General features: G+C 46.1%; 1 protein-coding gene across 8 annotated transcripts in view; it reads left to right on the top strand.

The window, feature by feature from the left end:
- Positions 1-18,936, top strand: part of Fam178b (family with sequence similarity 178 member B) — a 110,112-nt gene that overhangs the window by 37,888 nt on the left and 53,288 nt on the right. For all 8 annotated transcript variants that reach the window (XM_040729351.1, XM_040729350.1, XM_040729353.1 and 5 more), the window contains 2 exons: positions 144-249; positions 3,137-3,221. In XM_040729351.1, coding sequence (XP_040585285.1) covers positions 144-249; positions 3,137-3,221 — 191 coding nt within the window. The remainder of the gene's footprint in view (positions 1-143; positions 250-3,136; positions 3,222-18,936) is intronic.

The following is an 18,936-nucleotide window of genomic DNA, read 5'->3' as shown; positions in this document are numbered from 1 at the left end:
ATGTGCTTCATGGCATCCTGGTGAAGCAAAGGTGAGTCCAGCAGTGTCCCTGAGACCAGCTTGCCAAGGGGCCCCTGCCTGCTAAGGAAGGCTGCTGTGCCGTCAGCTGGAGCCACCCTAACCTGACTGCCCTGACCCCACAGGTCCCCACTGCCCCAGCAGCTCTCCTTCCTGCACAAGGGCCTCCTGAGCAACCTCTACCTGCATGCCTCTGATTACCCGATACCTCTGCTCCAGTGGCTGTTCAAGGTAAGAAACACAGACCTGCCACTAGGTGGCGGGAATGATGCAGCCCTGTAAACTCAGGTCCAATACTTCAGATCCAGGGGATGGAGGAAGGCTGGTATGGATTAATCCTCAGGGAGCCAACTAACCCCAGAGATGGAATCTGTCTGGAAGTCTCTGTTCAGCACCTCGAGACTGTGTGCCTCTAGGGTATTCCTGTGCTACCTATCAGGTAAGGGGTGTGTCTTTCCTGTGGTGTTTGGAGTTGCTCTTAATAGGCTTAGAACTGAGTGACTGGGTTCTTTCTAGTCAACAAGAGAGTCCATCATAAACACCATCTTTCTCCCCTTGCCCCTCCCACTCCTGCTGTCACCGTCCTGAATGGCTCATCCCAGGAACACAGCTGGAGGGGGCACCCAAAGCCCCTCTGCAGCCCTGTAGGTCAGAACTCATGAGTCCATTGCTATAGACTCTCTGTAAGGGTTTGCTTCTCTGTGAAGCTGTGGTGGTCTGGAAAAGCCTAGAACAGCTGCTTCTGCACCAATTTCCTCCATGGAGGAACATTTTGCTTTGAGGCAATACACATTCAGTGTGAGGATATAAACCTCTGGTAGGTGAGAGGCTAGCAGACAGCCCAAGACCTAATGCTACCACCCAAATGTCCTGCATTTGCCTTGCCGTGGTCCCCGCCCAGGCTTGTCCCTGTCCGGGGATGGGCTGGTCACAAATTCTAGCTGGTACCAGAGTTGCCAGTTGAGGCCTGGAGCCCAGCTGTCAATCACTGCCACTATGCAGGGTAGAATGTTCAGGTACTTCTCAAGCTTGGCAGGCTGGCTGCCTTCCAGATAGAGCTCTCTCTGAACTCTCTGGGGACCCTTGTGGTGCTACTGTCCTGGAGGGGAAGGATGCCGACCCCTGGGACCCTTGGGTATAGCTGCCACTCTGGTCCCTCTCCCAGTCCCTGGGGTGGGGAGATTGGGACTAAAGGGCGGGTAGGAGCTGGGAACAGTCAAGCCATTATTCTGTACCCGCAGTACAGTTTCTCTCTGCTCTATGCACAGGGTATGACAGAATACACAATTGGCCATTGGGAGGCACAAAGAACCCCTCTAAGATGTCGCCCACAGAAGGTCCTTGTGTGACCCTGACAGGCAAGCAGTGCCCTCCCTTTTCATGGCTCAGTCTCCACTAGGTTCTGGAATTCAGGCCTGGACAGCGTGAAGAAGCCTCTCCTGTCTTTTGTGCTATCTCCATTTCACCAAGAGGGGTACACAGGAAACAGAGTTGAGACCTAGCCTCAGGTGCAAGCTCAGGCTCTGCGGCTTTTCCTTCCTTGTCACTTTGGGCAAGTCCTTGGTGTCAGCTTTGGATGGTGGATCCAACAGTCCAGTGTGGGTTAAATGGGAAAGTTCTACAGTCCATCTGATCCTACGCCTGTCCCCTGCTGCAGATCCCCAGCTTTGCTTAGGGTCTGGGCAAGGAGCAACAGCAAGGACAAAGGTGCTGCTTGATGCCTCTGTCTGGCTACTGAGGGCAGAGAGTGCTGAGCTCTCTCTAAAGCCACTGCAGGGGAGCTAGACCTCAGGCAGAAGGAGAACCAGAGACAGAGAGGGAACTAGACCTCAGGGCAGACTTGCTGCTCTTACCTAGACTCATGGCCAAGTAAGGCCAGGCCCCATTTCCACATATGAATAGGAGGCTGTAGCTAACCTTGTCCAAGCAAAATTAGCTAGATTGGGCAGGTCTCAGGTTATCCAGGTGACCCTGGGATCCATTCTAAATGAGTAGTGACCATTAGAACTTACCACATCTGCTCAGTTGACCACTCCCTTGGAAAAGATATCCTATTGTTTCCAGGCAGTGGTAGTGCACGCTTTTAATCCCAGCACTCAGGAGTCAGAGGCAGATAGATCTCTGTGAGTTCAAGGCCAGCCTAGTCTACAGATCAAGTTCTAGGACACCCAGAAAAGCTACACACAGAGAAACCCTGTCTCTAAAAACAAAACAAAAAACAAAAACTATTGTCACTGGGACTTGGTGGGTCCTGGGCTTACCTCTTCTTTCTCCCAGGGCATCTTGGGGGTACACTGTACACACCAGGTAAACAGCCCAGACCTTGGCACTCTTGACTTATATGCACTCCTTACCATAGTCACAGGTGCACCTGTTGGTGGACCTTGCCAGGGAGGGTGGACAGAAGTCTACATCCCTAATGAATTTATATCATGTTGGTAGACAATAAAGCTTTTAGATGTGAGAAGATGGAATGCAGGAGAGGAGCAGGGGATTGAATTCTGACACAGAAGCCTTAAGAACTACAGCTGGGAGGGAGAGAAGCCATAGAGCTCTATAAGCTATAGAGCAGGAGACGTTACAGTCAAGCTCTAGCAGTCTGCACATTGTGTGTGGAAGGAGTGGAGCGCGGGCCAAGGGGATGTGTTCTGGAACCAGGTGACCCATGAGAATGGGGGGTGTCGACCCAGGCAGAGCCTGTAAGGTCAACTTCCAGGTACAGAGTCCCACTTTGCTTGCTGTCTCCAGATGTGTGGCCCTGTTGCATCTGTAAAGGAACAATGATGACAGTATCCTTCCACCCTATTGAATTGGAAGCATTAAATTATATTTATATATATATATGTGTGTGTGTGTGTATATATATATATATATATATATTATATACATGTATAAAACTATTCCTGGTGACTTATACCCAGAATCCCAGCACTTGAGAGAGAGAAGCAGAAAAACCTGGAGTTCAAGGTTATTCTTAACTATGCCTTGAGTTTTAGGCCAGACTTGGCTACATGAGATCCCTGCCTTTGAAGTTGAGAACAAGCAAACAAACAAAAAATAAATTTGTATAAAGTCTTGCAACTATTACTCTGTAATAAATTATTTGTTTTCTTCTTAGTTGTTAACATGGCCTCCAGAAACATCTTCGAGAGCTTTTAGTCTCCTCTGGGATCTCAGCATAGATGGACTATTCCGTCAGCCTGGTAAGTACCAGGGTGCAGGGTGTCTACTCACACACTAGAGCCTGTCCCCTAGCCCCCACCCTAGCCCAGCATGCTGTGGGGACATTGCATCACCTGTGATGGAGACATCAGGCAACGCATCTTTGGCTCTGGCTCCTTGGCACCTCCATCAGTCTGTAGGTCCAGTTCTCAGTGACCAAATCAGGCTGACTTCACAGCCTCCTGGGATCCTTATACTGTCCCAGGCTCTGGCTCAAAAGGACAGCTTGTTATCCAGATTCTTCCAAGGACCTAGGAAGGAGAGCCACAGTGCATCAGAGTAGCATTTTGGCCTGGCATCACCAGGAAGGACACCTCAGAGCTGCCCCTCCAACCCTCCCTATCCCCAAACCCCCTCCCCGTGCGCTCCTAAGTATCTTGAGTGACAGCCTCCGGTCTGTACCTTGGCCATGGCATTTTTGGGTATATTTGACTCAGCATTCCACAAAAGCATTTCATGTCCTGCTAGTGGCTACACCTTCCCCAGCTGTCATCATTTGGTACCTGAACCTAGACACTTTGGCACCAAAAACTATTATGTAAGCAGTTGGAAGTTGCTTACAGCTGGCAGGAAGAGGGACTCTGAAAGGACTGGACTTCTTTGTCCAGCCATTACTCTCTACCCCAGAATATGCAAACATACAGCTCTGAGGGCCAAGGTTGTAGCCCTTGGTACTCCAGAGTCCCTGGCCCTTTGAGTGTCTGCATTGTATTCCTCTGCTTCAGGAGTTGCCATGCTGGGGCCATCTGTCAAATCAGAGCATTCCAGACACCCCCAGGGGCCCCTCACTAAGGGCTTCTGAGAAGCCACCAGTCCAAGCGTGTTCTTCCTTTTTGTAACCTCTGCCCCTGTGGCCTGTGTTGCCCTTTGTGGCCTCAGGGCCGCCTCTGCAGCATGCCTGCCCTTTTGGAAACAGAGGCCCTCCTTGTCCACCCCTCTCTGTGCTGCGGTATGTATCTCCTCCACTCTCCTCTCCTTCCCTCAAATCAGAAGGGATACAAAGTAGTTCCTGGGTTACTGGTTCTCAGCTCTGACTTTCTCAGCTACAGTGTGTGTCCTTAGAGGTCACCTTTGAGCCCAGACTGGGGTTCTGTCCCCTGCCAAGTAGAACAGAGGCTGGCCTTGAGAATTGCCTGTCTGAGGTCAGTAACTGCACTGATTTGAAGGAAGTCAGGCCTGAGACATGAAAGGAACCGACTTAGGTGGATAATCTGCATACCTGTGTTGACCATAGCATCATTCATAACAGACTAAAGGTGGGAGCAACCTACATGCCTGACAGATGAGTAGATAAACAAAATATGATACATATGTGTGTATGATGAAATATAATACATTCATATGATAGACAGAACAGACATGCAATGGAAGGAAGGCAATTCTGATATGTGCTGCAGTATAGATGAACCCTAGGACCTGGTGTTAACTGAAATAAAACAGTAACAAAAGGACAGAGAACTTGATCCCACTTAGATGCAGCCCCTCAAGAAAGGAAATGGATGGGATTGTAGCCACCAGGCTTAGGAGAGAGGCGTCAGTTGCTGAGCATGCTTTCTTTGGCTTGAGAAGTTGGGTGATGGCTGGGCTGCAGTGAGGGTGCAGTGGCCACTGTCTCTCACAGGCAGATGTTGAGGGGTGCAGAGCCTCATACTGTCCAGCATGTTTGACTGCTCAGCTGCACCCCAGCACAGGAGACACACAAAGGTTAAGGGTTAGATCCAGGATGGCTACAAAAAAAGCCTTGCCCATCGGGTTCACGAACAGTCTGGAGACCCTGGGGGCTTCTGTGAGGGCAGCAGAGCTCAAGGCAAAACTGCAAGACTGCCTTGCCTTAACATCTGTCTTTTCCACACCTAAGTTCCTGGTCCCTGGGGTGTGTGTTGACTGAGCAGACTGTGGAAGGTCTTACGCAGTCACTTTTATCCTAAACAACTTCCTGAGTCAAGGGAGTGGGTACAGTTTCAGCATGTCTTATGATGGCAGTTAAAGGCTTGAGCACTTCAGGGTAGACTGATGAGCAAAGGGTAGGATGTGTTGAGAAGCAGCTGGTGATGAATTTAGAGGGTGGAATATTCTGGAACATTACTAGTCTTTATCTTAGGGAATATTTACTATCTGCTCACAGATGTCTGGAGTAGGCCCAGGTGGATGGCAAAAGGGCAGGATGACTCAGGCCAGCCCTTGTCCTCAGAAGGCTGATGACCAAGGGGAGGGCATGGAGCCAGCACCTACCATCAGAGAAAGAGGAAGCACAGGAGGAGGGACCGGACTTCCAGCTGGGTGTGGCTGACCCCTGCAGGATCCAAGACTCAAGAAGCATTTGACCAATTCTGGAAACTACACAGAGCAGGATTGCCCACTCACTTGTCTGAGGACCAAGTGAACCCCAAATGGAGTACCTGTCCTGTCTAAAGGGGCCACCCACACCAGTTGTGGTCCAGGTCAATGCATGACATCACACACACCTTCTTGTCATGCCATGTTTTCATTAAACTGTACCTTGACTGTTGGGGCATATGACAGGAAACCCACAGGTGGGTGGTGACATAGTCTACTCTGGAGCATCAGGGTTCTGGTTTCTGTGTCTGCCCTTTCTGTTGCTTTACCTCAAGGGTCCAAAATGGCTACTGTATGATGATTATGTATTACATGTTCTCTTGAGACAGGTTCCAAGGCTGAAAAGACAGGGCTTAAGCAGGAAAACCTGGGTTTGGTGCTCAGCACTCAAATTTTAAAAAGGCAAAGTTGAAACACAGGCCATAAGAAGAGGCCTCTACTTTGCATGCATTTCTCTCTCTGTGTGCATTATTTACCTTCCTGTTGCTGTGATTAAATTCCATGTCCAAGACAACCTATGGAAAAGTTATATTTGGGCTTATGGTTCCAAAGAAGTCAGTCTGTCATGGCAGCAGGTGGCAAGCATGGCAGCAGGAAGTTGAGAGCGCATGTCTTCAACTCCAAGCACAAGCAGAGAGTGAGCTGGAAGTGGAGTGAGGCTGTGAACTCCCGGCACTCCTTCCCCAGTGACTGCCTCTTTCAGCAGAGCTGTGTTGTTTCTTCAGACAGCACTGCCAACCGGGGGTCAAGTGTCCAAATGCCTGACCCCATAGGAGACGTCCCTCATTCAGACCGTCACACACTCCCTTTCTTGATTTGTGTATGTGTGGTAGAAAGCTACCTGTGAGAATTGGTTCTCCTCTCCCACCTTGTGGGTTCTGGAAATTGAACTTAGGTTGTCAGACTTGGTGACGAGTGCCTTAACCCATTGAGCTATCTTGCCAACTTGCATTTCCATTTTCACCAGGACTTTTTTTTTTTGAGACAGAGTGTCTCTGTGTAGCCCTGACTGTCCTGGAACTCACTCTGTAGACCAGACTGACCTCAAACTCACAGAGATCTGCCTGCCTCTGTCTCCTGAGTGCTGGGATTAAAGGCTGACCAGGACTTTTTGTTTAATTTTTTTGAGACAGTTTCTCTATATAGCCTCAGCTGTCCCAGAATGCACTGTGTAGACCAGTCTGGCCTTTAAATCAGAAATCCACCTGCCTCTGCCTCCGGTTTGCTGGGGTTAAAGGCGTGCGCCATCACGCTGGGCCTACCAGGACATTCTTCCCACCTTGCCTCACTGTGTAGAACTGGACCACAGGCTTCAAAGGCTACTTGCCATATTTTCTGACTGCCAGTGTCCTTTGAACATCTTGGCTGTGTGTGTTTTCAGTCTCACAAATCTGACCCTCTAGGACAAAATCTGAGATATCCTTGTGAGCCACCATGTGATTGCTGGTAATTGAACTCGGGACCTTTGGAAGAGCAGTCAGTGCTCTTAACCTCTGAGCCATCCATTTTTCTAGCCTCTTTTCAGATTCTCTCTCTCTCTCTCTCTCTCTCTCTCTCTCTCTCTCTCTCTCTCTCTCTCTCTCTCTCTCTCTCTCTCTCTCTCCCCCCGCTCAGTGAGTTCCGGAACACTACAGTATAACAAGGCTCTCTGTTTATACAGACTTGCCACTGTATTAAGTACTCTGGAGCTCCAGAGATGGTCTGCAGACCAGGAAGGGATGTACTAGGTACATGATTTGAAGACTATGAGAAGATATGCAGTGTATGTGGCTTCTTTGAAGTGCTGTGGAATTTTGTATAAGGGACCTGAGGAGCCTCAGATTTTTGGAGAAGGTCTTGGAACCAACTCCCAAGATTCCAAGAGTAGCTACATTGTCAGAGCATAGTTACTACCATAGCCTCTAATATCTGGCCATTTAGTTCCTTACTTGGCAAAGTTGGCAGGGAAGTAACTGTTTAGACTATACAAAAAACACAGCAAATGCTAGACCCTGGGAGACTCCGTCTCCTAGATGTCCCTGGATCCCTTTCCGGAAATGCTTGTGATGACACACGCACCCCTAGCTCTGGCTAAATGAGCCTCCTTGTAGGGCCTCTGGCAGTAAATAGCCTGGTTTCTGCTGGAATAGGCAGAGCCATTTCTGCAGACTATAGCTGAGACCTGGCTGCTGCTGAGGCTTTCCTGAGCTCCCCTTGCAAGGCACAGCAGGCCTAGCTCTTACCCCTGGGACAGACATGCTGTCCCGAGCAGACAGCAGCACAAACAGGGCTTCCTTACCAAGGAAGAAAGGGTGTGGCTCTCAGCACAGTAACCCAGAAACCTGCTGCTGTCAAATCTGGACATTTTCAAGTAGCCGTCCTTCCTTTCTGTTGCTGTGATAAAACACTGACCAAAACCAAGTTGGGGAGGAAACTGCTTAAACTTCTGGGTCACAGCCCAACCCATCATTGAAGTAGGTCAGGGCAGAGACTCAAAGCAGGAACCTGGAGCTTGCTGGCTGGCTATAGGCTCCCTCACTGGTGCTGAGCCATCTCTGCTGTCTACCTACAGAATGCTTTGTTATTCCCAAAGGAACTTTATAGCCTTTGGCAGTCAGACTCTTCCCAGTTCGTGGCAATCTTTCATCTACTGTCTTGAAGGCTTTGCCTACTTGACACAAAGTTAGTTAGTTAGGGTTCTTTGATTTTTGGACAGGGTCTTATGCATCCCAGACTAGTCTGTGTATATAAGACTAGTCTTGAATTCTTTTTCTTTAGAGACAGGATCTCACCATGTAGCCCTGGCTGACCTGGCACTGGCTATGTAGATCAGGCTGACCTCAAACTCACCCCTGCCTTTGCCTCTGCCTCCCAAGTGCTGGTATTAAAGACTATTAAAGACTTGGACCGTACAGTACGCTCAGTGTCACAGTGGCTATTGTATATAATATCACATAGTCTGTGGTATTTATCTCTGGCTTCTTGCAAAATGTTGTCAAGGGTCATGCCTGCTTTATTCTGTCTTATTACCCTGAGACAATTCTGACTAAATTGGATGCTCATTCGTTTGGGCTGGACTGGCCGTCCAGCAAGTTCTCAGACAATATTGGAGTTACAGGCACACATACTTATGCCCAGCTTTTTATGTGGGTACTGAGGTTTCGGGCTCAGGTCCACGTGTTTGCAGAACAAGCAGTCTGGTCCACTGAGCAGCCCCCCCTAGCCCGACTCCCCACTCCCAGCTTTCATTTTGGCAAAGTTCAGTTCAATTTGCTTTCCCTTCTACCTGTGCTTTTGGGTTCAATTTAAAGATGCTATTCCCTGATCCTGACAACCATGGCTTCTTTAAGGGGTTTCTCCGTTTACATCATAAATTTGGGCCTTTTGAATCAAGTGGGTAATACACACATCTATTGGGAGGTACAGACAGTCAGATCTCTGTGAGTTGGAGGCTTGGTTTGCATAGTGAGCTCCAGGTCAGTCAAGGCAGCATAGTGAGAGCCTGTCTTTAAAAATACCCATAAATCTAGGAGGTGGTAGTGCACGCCTTTAATCCCAGCACTCAGGAGGTAGAGATAAGCAGATCTTTGAGTTCAAGGCCATCTTTGAGTTCAAGGCCAGCCTAGTTAACAAAAAATAAAATGAATACAGGCCATTTGATTTATTTTGAATTCCCTCTGCTGTATGTAAGGTGTGAGACATGTGCAGTTTCATTTTTATTTATTTATCTATTTGGGTTTTGAAGCTACGCTTTCTCTGTGTAGCCCTGGTCATCTTGGAACTCACTATGTAAACCAGGCTGGCCTTGAACTCAGAGATCTGCCTGCCTCTGCCTCCTGAGTGCTGGAACTAAAGGTGTGCGCCACCACCGCCTGGCTCAGCTTCATCCTTTTGTCTTGGCAGCCTTGTTGGAAGTCAATTGATGATGAATGTAGGGTTCTCTTTCTTAATGCCCAGTTTCCTACTTGGTTTATGTCTGTCCTTAAACCAGCAGTCCAAATCCTTGGCCAGCGATAGGTTTCACAAATGAGCTGTGTCCATCCTCTACCCTTTCTGAAATGGATGCAGCAATTCAAAGTCCCCACATTTTCATCTGCGACGCCATTGGAATCTTGACAATATATGTAAAAATAACAGCTGGAGTTTTCATTCTTGGCTGTGTGGAATCTGTAGCTAGCTGCTCAGTGCTTCGCCTTCTGTCTTGCTCTGTTTTGTGTTGCCTTAGCGAAATACCACAGACTGGGTGATGTGGAAACAGTAGACGTATATCTGGCTCACTGTTTTGGAGACTGGGAAGTCCAAGCCTGAAGGCCACTTATGGCCAGGCCCATGCTTCTGTGTCACGAGGTCACTGAAATCTTTCAGAAGGAAGCTCCTCCCAGGATGATCAGCCCATTCCTAAGAATTCTTTCCTCATGCCTTCATCACCCTTGAAGAGCCCCTCTCTGATGCTGTGGCTTTGAGAATTAAGTCTCTAACATTAGGGGATACATGCAAACCATGGCACCATGAGAACAGTCTTGTCTTCAATCCATGAACATGGGATGTCTTTCCACAATTTTCAGTGTACATGAGCTATGCTTCTTTTGTTAAATTTATTCCTAAGTACTAGTATGGGAGAGAGAGCTCAGCAACTCAGAGCTCTTACTGCTCAGTTCCCAGCACCCACATCAGGTAGTCAGCTGCCAGTAACTTCAGTTCTAGGGACCAGACACCCTTAGAACCCATGGGCTCCTAAAACTCACACAGACTTATGTATACATATACAACTAAAATAAAATCGCTTTTAAAATGTATCCCCTAAGTATTTTATCCTTTCAATGCTATTATAAGTAGGAACATTTTCTTTACTTCTCTTTTGAAGCTTTCACTTTTTAACATAATAAAATATTTGAGGTTTTTCTGCGCACTGGCCTTGTGTCCTGAAGCCTTGCCAAACCTGTTTATTAACTGTAATCGTTCTTGTGATTTTTTTTTGTTTTTTTCTTGTAGAGTTTGGTTTGGAAAGCAAACATTCTTGAGCAGTTAACTGTTTGGAAGTAATGACTTCATGTTTGTTTAACAGTGTTTTGGCTGAGGGGTCTCGGTGCTCTCAGAGGTGTGGGACTGGCTTCACCTCAGCCCTAGTCCTACTGAATGCTCTGGAGGAGAAAGCACTGCTTTCGCCACCTGGAGAGCCAGACTCTCCAGAGAAGGAACAAATGTCACGTAGGCCCCTTCCCACCAGCTTCTAGAACAATGCGGTTCATTTTTACCTACTCAGTTCTTTCTCTCCCTGATCTCTCATGTTTGTGTAGGAGGAGGGGGCTGTAATGAGGTAGGAGGACCCTGGCCAGGACATTCTTCGGATACTTTGAAAGTGGGCGAGAAGTTCAACTCTAAGCACAGATTGGTTCACTTTCCTAAGCAGGGTCTCTAGATCCTCCTCCTTCTTCCTGCCTTGGTCACTGCATTTCCCCATTTTGTCCCCAGGGCTCTGGGATTATGGTTACTGGGTCTTAGAGGCTCTCATGTTGCAGGTCACTTTCTGCCATTGCTTCTTGCATTTTCTTATCTTCCTCCTCCTTCCTTCTGGCCTCTCTCCATAACTCCCAGACAGTGTTCACAAAGTTCCTTTTTACAAAAAGGAATTCACAATTGAGATGTCACTCAGTGGGTGGAGTGCTTACTTGGCTTGTACAAAGCCCTGGGTTTGAGCCCCAGCACAGAAGAAAAAAACAAGGGGTATGTGTGGCACACACCTGTAATCTCAGTGCTTAGTGGCTGGCTCAGAAGTTCAGGGTCATCATTGGCTACATAGCAAATCTTAGGCCAGCCTGGGTTATATGAAACTCTGTCTCAAAACTGTGTGTCAAGAACCGGGGGTTGGTGGCCCATACCTTTAATACCAACACTCAGAACGCAGAGGCAAGTGGATCTCTATGAGTTCGAGGAGGCCAGCCTGGTATACAGAGCAAGTTCCAAGACAGCCTCCAAAGCTATACAGGGAAACCCTGTCTGGAAAAAAACAAAAAAGGAAAAGTTTGTGTCGAGTTGACTGAAAATCTAACCAGTATATTCCCCCCCCAGAACTTTTTTTTTTTTTTTTTATTTTTGAGGCAGGGTTTCTCCGAGGCTTTTGGAGGCTGTCCTGGAACTAGCTCTTGTAGACCAGGCTGGCCTCGAACTCACAGAGATCCACCTGTCTCTGCCTCCCGAGTGCTGGGATTAAAGGCGTGCGCCACCAGTGCCCGGCTAGAACTTTTACTGGTAATAAATCATAAAGCAATTTAGTGATATATACATGATTTTATCATTTCCTTGAATTCTTGAATTCTTGATGCTCCTGCCTCAGTTTCGCCTTGTACTGGGATTATAATCATTTACCCCTAGAGCAGTGGTTCTCAACCTTCATAATGCTGTGACCCTTTAAAACAGTTCCTCATGTTGTGATGACCCCCCAACCATAAAATTATTTGTTGCTACTTCATACTGTAGGTTTGCTACTGTTATGAATCTTAACGTGAATATCTATGTTTTCTGATGGTCTTAGGTGATCCCCGTGAAAGGGTCGTTTGACCCCCAAAGGGGTCAAGACCCACAGATGGAGAACCACTGCTCTAGAGTAGTATTTTTAAAAATTTTATTTTAAGATTAGGTTCCCAGGACTTGGGAGGCATAGACAGGTGGATTTTTGAGTTTGAAGTCATCCTGATCTACAGAGTGAGTTCTAGGACAGCCAGGGCTACATAGAGAAACACTGTCTCGAAAAACAAATGACAGAAACAACCCAAAAAAAAACTCAAAAAGCAAAAATTGGATCTTGCCATGTAGCCTAGGCTGGCCTGTAACTCCCAAGCCCTGAGTTCAAGTGATTGTCCAGCCTCAGCCTCCTGGAGAGGCTAAGATTTCAGGGACAAGTCTATGTACTAGTTAACTTTGTTTTTTTAATAAGTCGAATTAAAATGCAAATATAAATGTTAATGCCAGTGGCTTGTTCCGTCACCCTGTAGACACTTGATCTACAATACCCCACTCAAGTCCCTGTGTGACTGTGGTCTTTCCAGAACCCCAGAGGATAAAACTTCAAGCTCCTAGGGGAGCAGTACTTTTATATGTGGAGGTAATTTCAGGGGGATGTTTACATGACAAAACATAGGTAAATACATACATGGAAAAACACATCTGGATGGCACATTAATTTTGCTACTGAAAATAATCACAAGGAACTGCTAATCTGTGTGTGGGAAGTAGGATGGGTTGTCCCGAGTGGCTGGAGAAGGCTTTTTCTAGTGTGTTAAGTAATTTAAGGTTATAGTACTTAAAGCATGACAACAGGAGTGCTGCTGAGATGGCTCAGTAAAGAAAGGTGCTTGCCACCAAGACTGAATACCTGTGTTCAGTCTCTGAAACCCATATGTGGAAGGAGAGAACCAGTTCCTAGGAGGGAGGGAGGGAGGGAAGGAAGGAAGGAAGGAAGGAAGGAAGGAAGGAAGGAAGGAAGGAAGGAAGGAAGGAAGAAAGGAAAGAAAGAAGGAAGGAAGGCCATTTTAAAAAGTGACAACTTGGGCTGGAGAGATGGCTCAGAGGTTAAGAGCACTGACTGCTCTTCCAGAGGTCCAGAGTTCAATTCCCAGCAACCGCATGGTGGCTCACAATCATGCTTAATGAGATCTGGTGCCCTCTCCTGGCTTGCAGAAATACATAGAGGCAGGATGTTGTATTTATAATAAATAAATAAAATCTTTAAAAAAAAGTGACAACTTCTGGCTGTATAAGCAAACAGTAAGGGCTACTATTCCTCCATGGCCTGTTTCAATCCCTGCCTCCAAGTTCCTGTCCTACTTGAGTTCCTGCCTTGCTTTGGGTCAGCGTTTATCATAGTAATAGACAACAAAATAGGACAGAAATTGGTAACAGGATCATTGCTGTGACAAAAATGACAGTGTTGTTTTGGGATGGATTATGGAAGGAGCTGAGAACATTGGGCTGGAAAAGCTGTTGAGTGCTTAAAGCTTAATTAGTTTTTTGGTTTGGTTTGGGGTTTTTTGTTTATTTTTGTGGGGTTTTTTGTGTGTTTTTTGTTTGTTTGGTTGGTTGGGGGTTTTTTGTTGTTGTTTGTTTTGTTTTTTCTTTCTTTCTTTCTTTTTTGTTTGCTGAGGCAAGGTTTCTCTATATAACAATCCTGACTGTCCTGAAACTCACACTGTAGACCATGCTGGCCTTGAAGTCACAGAGATCCACCTGCCTCTGCTTCCCGAGTGCTGGGATTAAAGGCGTGCGCCACCACCTTTAATATGAGTTCCCAGTAGCCACATGAGCCTGGCACATTACAAAACTTAGGCACTTACCTAATGAATGAGTTTAACTCGTGCATCACCTGCCACAGACAGCCTTGGACAGCTGCTCTGATCTTTTGGGGTCCTCCGGCTGTGGAGGTGGGAGTATTGGCCAAATTCTAGATGTGTGTTTTGTGCTCAAAGGTCAGGATTATGGACCCATCTAGACTACGGGGACAGTCACTCATGCTTTGCTCCGGCTTGACTGTCAGCCCTCACCCCTCCACCCCTGCCTTCTGAACCTGTCCACCCCTCACCTTGCCCTGCATCCCATTACCTGTCTAGCAGATGTCTCAGAGTTCTGTTGCATCAGGGGCTGCCGAAGCTCAGGAGAGTGGAGGCCTGGAACTTAATTGAACACCACGCTGTCCTGACCAAAGTTCCCAGGTAACCCTGGTGGGTAGCTGGAGCTGAGAAACTCCAGATTCTGAGTGAGGGACCAGCCTCTTAGAGGGACAGAGTGACCAGGCAATGATAGAGGGTTTCTCTTTAGCTTGAGACTCTTTACCCAAATACTTTCTGTGACTTGACATTGTTGGGGACTTCTGTTTTCTTTTTCTTTCTTCAAGGTAGTGTCTCCTGTATACCAGACTGGCCTTGAACTCACTATGTAGCCAAAAATGACTTGAACTGCTGACCTTTCTGCTGTCACCTCCTCAGTATTGACACTATAGGCATTAACAACCATACCCAGTTTATGTGGTGCTAGGGGTTCCAACCCAGGGCTTCATGAAGTTAGGCAAGCACTCTATCAGCTGAGCTTTACATACCCAGCTTGGAGAAGTTCTTTGCCATCACCATCGTCATCATTACTGTATTTTAAATTAGCTGGTAAAGTAGCAAGGTTCCGTATGTTCTTAGTTTTGTTAGCCCTCCTCCCACATCTTCCTCATCTCCCTACACCCATCCCAACTTAACCCTTTCTACACCAGTAGTCCTCACCTCTAGTTTAGATTATATGTTCTCTACTCACTGTCCATGCCCCCCTCTCATGTTCCCTCTCTAGTCTGCTGGCCTCTATATTCACTTCAAATAAACACAGAAAACTCGAAATTCAAAGCTAAGATCCACATATGAGAGACAGAACATGTTACATTTGTCTTTCAGGTCCTGGGCCATTTAGGTTTTGTTTTTGTGTGTGTGTGTGTTTTTGTTTTTTTTTTTTAGTATTTTCTGACTCCACCCATTTTCCTGAGGTTATGATTATTCTTTTTTTTCTTTTTTTCTTTTTTCCTTTTTTTTTTGGTTTTACGAGACAGGGTTTCTCTGTATTGTTTTGGAGGCTGTCGGTCCAGCCTGGCCTCGAACTCACAGAGATCCGCCTGCCTCTGCCTCCCGAGTGCTGGGATTAAAGGCGTGCGCCACTACCACCCGGCTCTGAAGTTATGATTATTCTTTAGATCTGAATACAATTCTGTTGTGTTTATGTACTATTGCCCATTCACCAAGTAGTTGATGGCTGTTGACAACAAAGGAACCCTGAACATTGTCTCTGTGGTAAGATATGAATCCTTCAGGTATATGTCCAGGAGTGGCATAGTTGGGTCATATAGTAGTTCTGTTTTTAGCTTTTTGTAAAACCAGCACACTGATTTTCATAGTGGCTGCACCAATTTATATTCCCATCATAGCTCCCCTTTCCCCACCACCTCCCCTGCATTGGTTATCACTTGTTTCTTTTTTTGTAAGGGGGGTGTTCTCTGTGTGTCTGTGTCCTTGGCTCTCCTGAAACTTGCATTGTAGACCAGGCTGACTAGTGAACTCAGCCTTCCCATGCTGGGAATAGAGGCATGGGCTGCCACCACCACTGGCCCCGGGGCCTTTGTTTTCTTGATGATAGACATTCTGACTGGGGTGAGAAGGACTCTTAGAATACTTTTAGTTTGAGTTCTCTTGATGGCCGAAGATGTTGAACACCCTTTCAAAGGTTTATTGGACTTTTGTATTTCTTCCCTTGTGAGCTCTCTCTGTTCAGTTGCATAGCTTCTGTTTTTAAAAAGATTGTCTGTTTTCTTGCTGGTTTTTTGCATATTCTACTAACAGAATTAATCCTGTCAGATGTGTATCTGGCAGAGGTTTTTACCCATTCTGTGGGCTTCCTCTTCTCATGATTGACAGATTTCCTTTGCTGAACAGATGCTTTTTAATTTCATGACAAATTTCATTTGTCAATTGTTGGCCTTACTTCCTGAGTAACTGGAGCTCTTGGGAAGCCTTTATTGAAGTGCGTATCTTGAAGTGTTTCCCTTTTTCTCTAGTACTTTAGAGTTTGGGGTCTTACATTAAGGTTTTTTGATCCATTTGGAGTTGATTTTTGTTGAGGGTGAGAGAGAGCCATCTAGCTTCATTCTTCTATTTATAAATATGCAGTTTCCCAGGATAAATGAGTATTTTTAGCATTTTTGTCAAAAAAACAGGTGATTATACCTACATGAGTCCCTATTTGGACTTCTGTTCTCTTCTATTGATATGTGTACCTGGTTTTCTACCAGCACCATGCTGTTTCTGTTACATGGCTCCATAGTGTACCTTGAAACCAGCTATGGGGATTCCTCCAGTACTGTTGTTCAGGATTGCTTTGTCTGTCTGGAATATTTTGTTCTTCAATAAATATCATTTTTTTCTACTTCTGTGAAGAAATTTTTTTTGGGGTTTTTCGAGACAGGGCTTCTCTGTATTGTTTTGGAGGCTGTCCTGGAACTCACTCGGTAGACCAGGCTGGCCTCGAACTCACAGAGATCTGCCTGCCTCTGCCACCCGAGTGCTGGGATTAAAGGCGTGAGCCACCAACGCCCGGCTCTGTGAAGAAATTTTGATATGATTGTATTGGATCTGTAAATTGCTTTTGATAGGACAGCCATTTGATCTTTTAGCTTCTAAGTTTCTTTTTCTTTTTCTTTTTCTTTTTCTTTTTTTTTTTTTTCTTTTTCCCCGAGACAGGGTTTCTCTGTATTGTTTTGGAGGCTGTCCTGGAACTCGCTCGGTAGACCAGGCTGGCCTCAAACTCTAAGTTTCTTTTTAAATGCTCTAAAGTTTTCGTTGTAGAGATCTTTCACTTTCTTGGGTAGGTTTATTCCAAGGGTGGGGGTGCGTTGTAGAATATATTACGAATGGCATTGCTGCCTGGATGTCTTCCTCAGCTTGTTTTCTGCTGATTTGTAAGTGGGTTACTGATTTCTGTGTGTGCATTTTGCACCATGCCATTTTGCTGAAAGTGTTGATGCTTACAGTTCTAAAAATTTTTGGTCGAGTCTTTAGGGTCCCCCCTCCTACTCCCCCCCCCTCTCTCTGAGATAAGAGCCTCACTGTGTAATCCTGGCTGGTCTGGTTGACTTCAGACTCACAGAGATACCTATCTCTGTCTCCCAAGTGCTGAAATTAATGGCATGTGCCATCATTCTGGAGATAGTCTCTTCTAAAATCATATCTGCAAATAAGAATACTTTGACTTCTTCCCATCCTAGTTATATTTCTTCTCTTTGTTTCTTTTCTCTTATTGCTCTGCTAAGATTTCCAGTACTGTACTTACTGAATGAGAGTGGGAAAGTGACCCACCTTACCTTGCTCCTGATTTCACTGGAAATAGCTGAAAATTTTCCCTATTTTAGTACAGTGTTGGTTATAGGAGTGCCTGGCTAGCCTTGATTATATTGAGATATATTGCTTCTATTCCCTGTTTTTTCAGGACTTTTAATATGAAAGGAGCCAGGTATTGATGCTGCAACGATAAATGGCACACTTGTTGAGGGTATAGGTAACTGTTTATTGTAGAAATTACTCACAAGAGAAAACGGGCAACCCAGATGAGTCAGGTAGTTTTCCGCCACCGAACTGGAAGCCGAAAGAGGATGAGCGCTCTGCTGTTCAGTCTTTTATTCCTTCCTCCGTGCACGCAGCTAGCCAGACCCACTCTATAGACCAAGCTGGTCTTGAACTCACAGAGAACCTGCCTGCCTCCTGAGTGCTGGGATTAAAGGCTTGTGCCGTCACTGCCTGACCCAAGTAGTTTTAATATGTAGTCAAATTTGAGTTCCACTAAGCAAATGAAAGATGTGGCTGTCATTACAGAACAGTATGTAGACCTTCTCTCACACACTCTGTCATATGGTAAGGGCTTGTGTGGGGTGGAAAGGAGCTCCTAGGCACCAATTCTTGAATACCCAGAGCTCTTGTCCTGTACTTGAGTCCAACTGCCTATGGCCCAGGACTATCAGGCTATAGACAATCAGTACTGTTTAAAGCTTAGCAACACATGGGAATGACTTTGGCTAGAGGCAGAATCTTGGGAGATCTACTAGTTCCCACTGATTGTGAGATTTTTAAAACCCAACAGTTAAGAGAGATGGCTCAGTGGTTAAGAGCACTTACTGCTCTTCCAGAGGAGAGAGTCTGATTCTAAGTTTGGTTCCCAATGCCCATGTCAGGTGGTTCACAATCACCTATAAGGCCAGTTCTAGAGATCTGATACTCTCTTCTGGCCTCCTTGGGCACCTGCACTTATATACACATACCTATATGCACTTGCACACACACACATGCACACAATTTTTATTTTTATTTATTTTGGGTTTTGGCACAGGGTTTCTCTGTTTAGTCTTGGCTGTCCTGTCTGTAGAACAGGCTGGCCTAAAACTCACAGAGATCCGACTGCCTCTGCCTCCCGAGTGCTGGGATTAAAGGTGTGCACCACCAACGCCTAGCTGCTTACCCTCTTCTTGAGTGCTTGTATGTGTGTGGGGGGGAAGGGGTTCACTTCTGGTACCCAGTGTCTGGCATCTTCTGTGATTTTAGTTATCTCTCTAGTCAATTATCAAAGTTGAAATTGCACAATATGTGCTCTACCCCCTAAGCATCCTTACTGTCTGCCTTACAAAGAACAGTGTGTAGTCAACCAAAGATAAAAAATAAAAAATTGGTAGTTCATGCCTTTAATCCTAACACTCAGAGCCTGGTCTCAGAGAAAGTTCCAGAACAACTGTCTTGTAAAACAAACAAAACAAAAAGACAGAAAATGTGTGTAGTTTTTACATATTGGCTCTGTCACATTCAGCAATAAGCATTC

Source organism: Mesocricetus auratus, unplaced genomic scaffold (assembly GCF_017639785.1).
Source record: "Mesocricetus auratus isolate SY011 unplaced genomic scaffold, BCM_Maur_2.0 Super-Scaffold_100021, whole genome shotgun sequence".
Taxonomy (NCBI): domain Eukaryota; kingdom Metazoa; phylum Chordata; class Mammalia; order Rodentia; family Cricetidae; genus Mesocricetus; species Mesocricetus auratus.
Note: the sequence above shows the minus strand (reverse complement) of the source record. Positions and strands in the feature narration are given on the sequence as shown.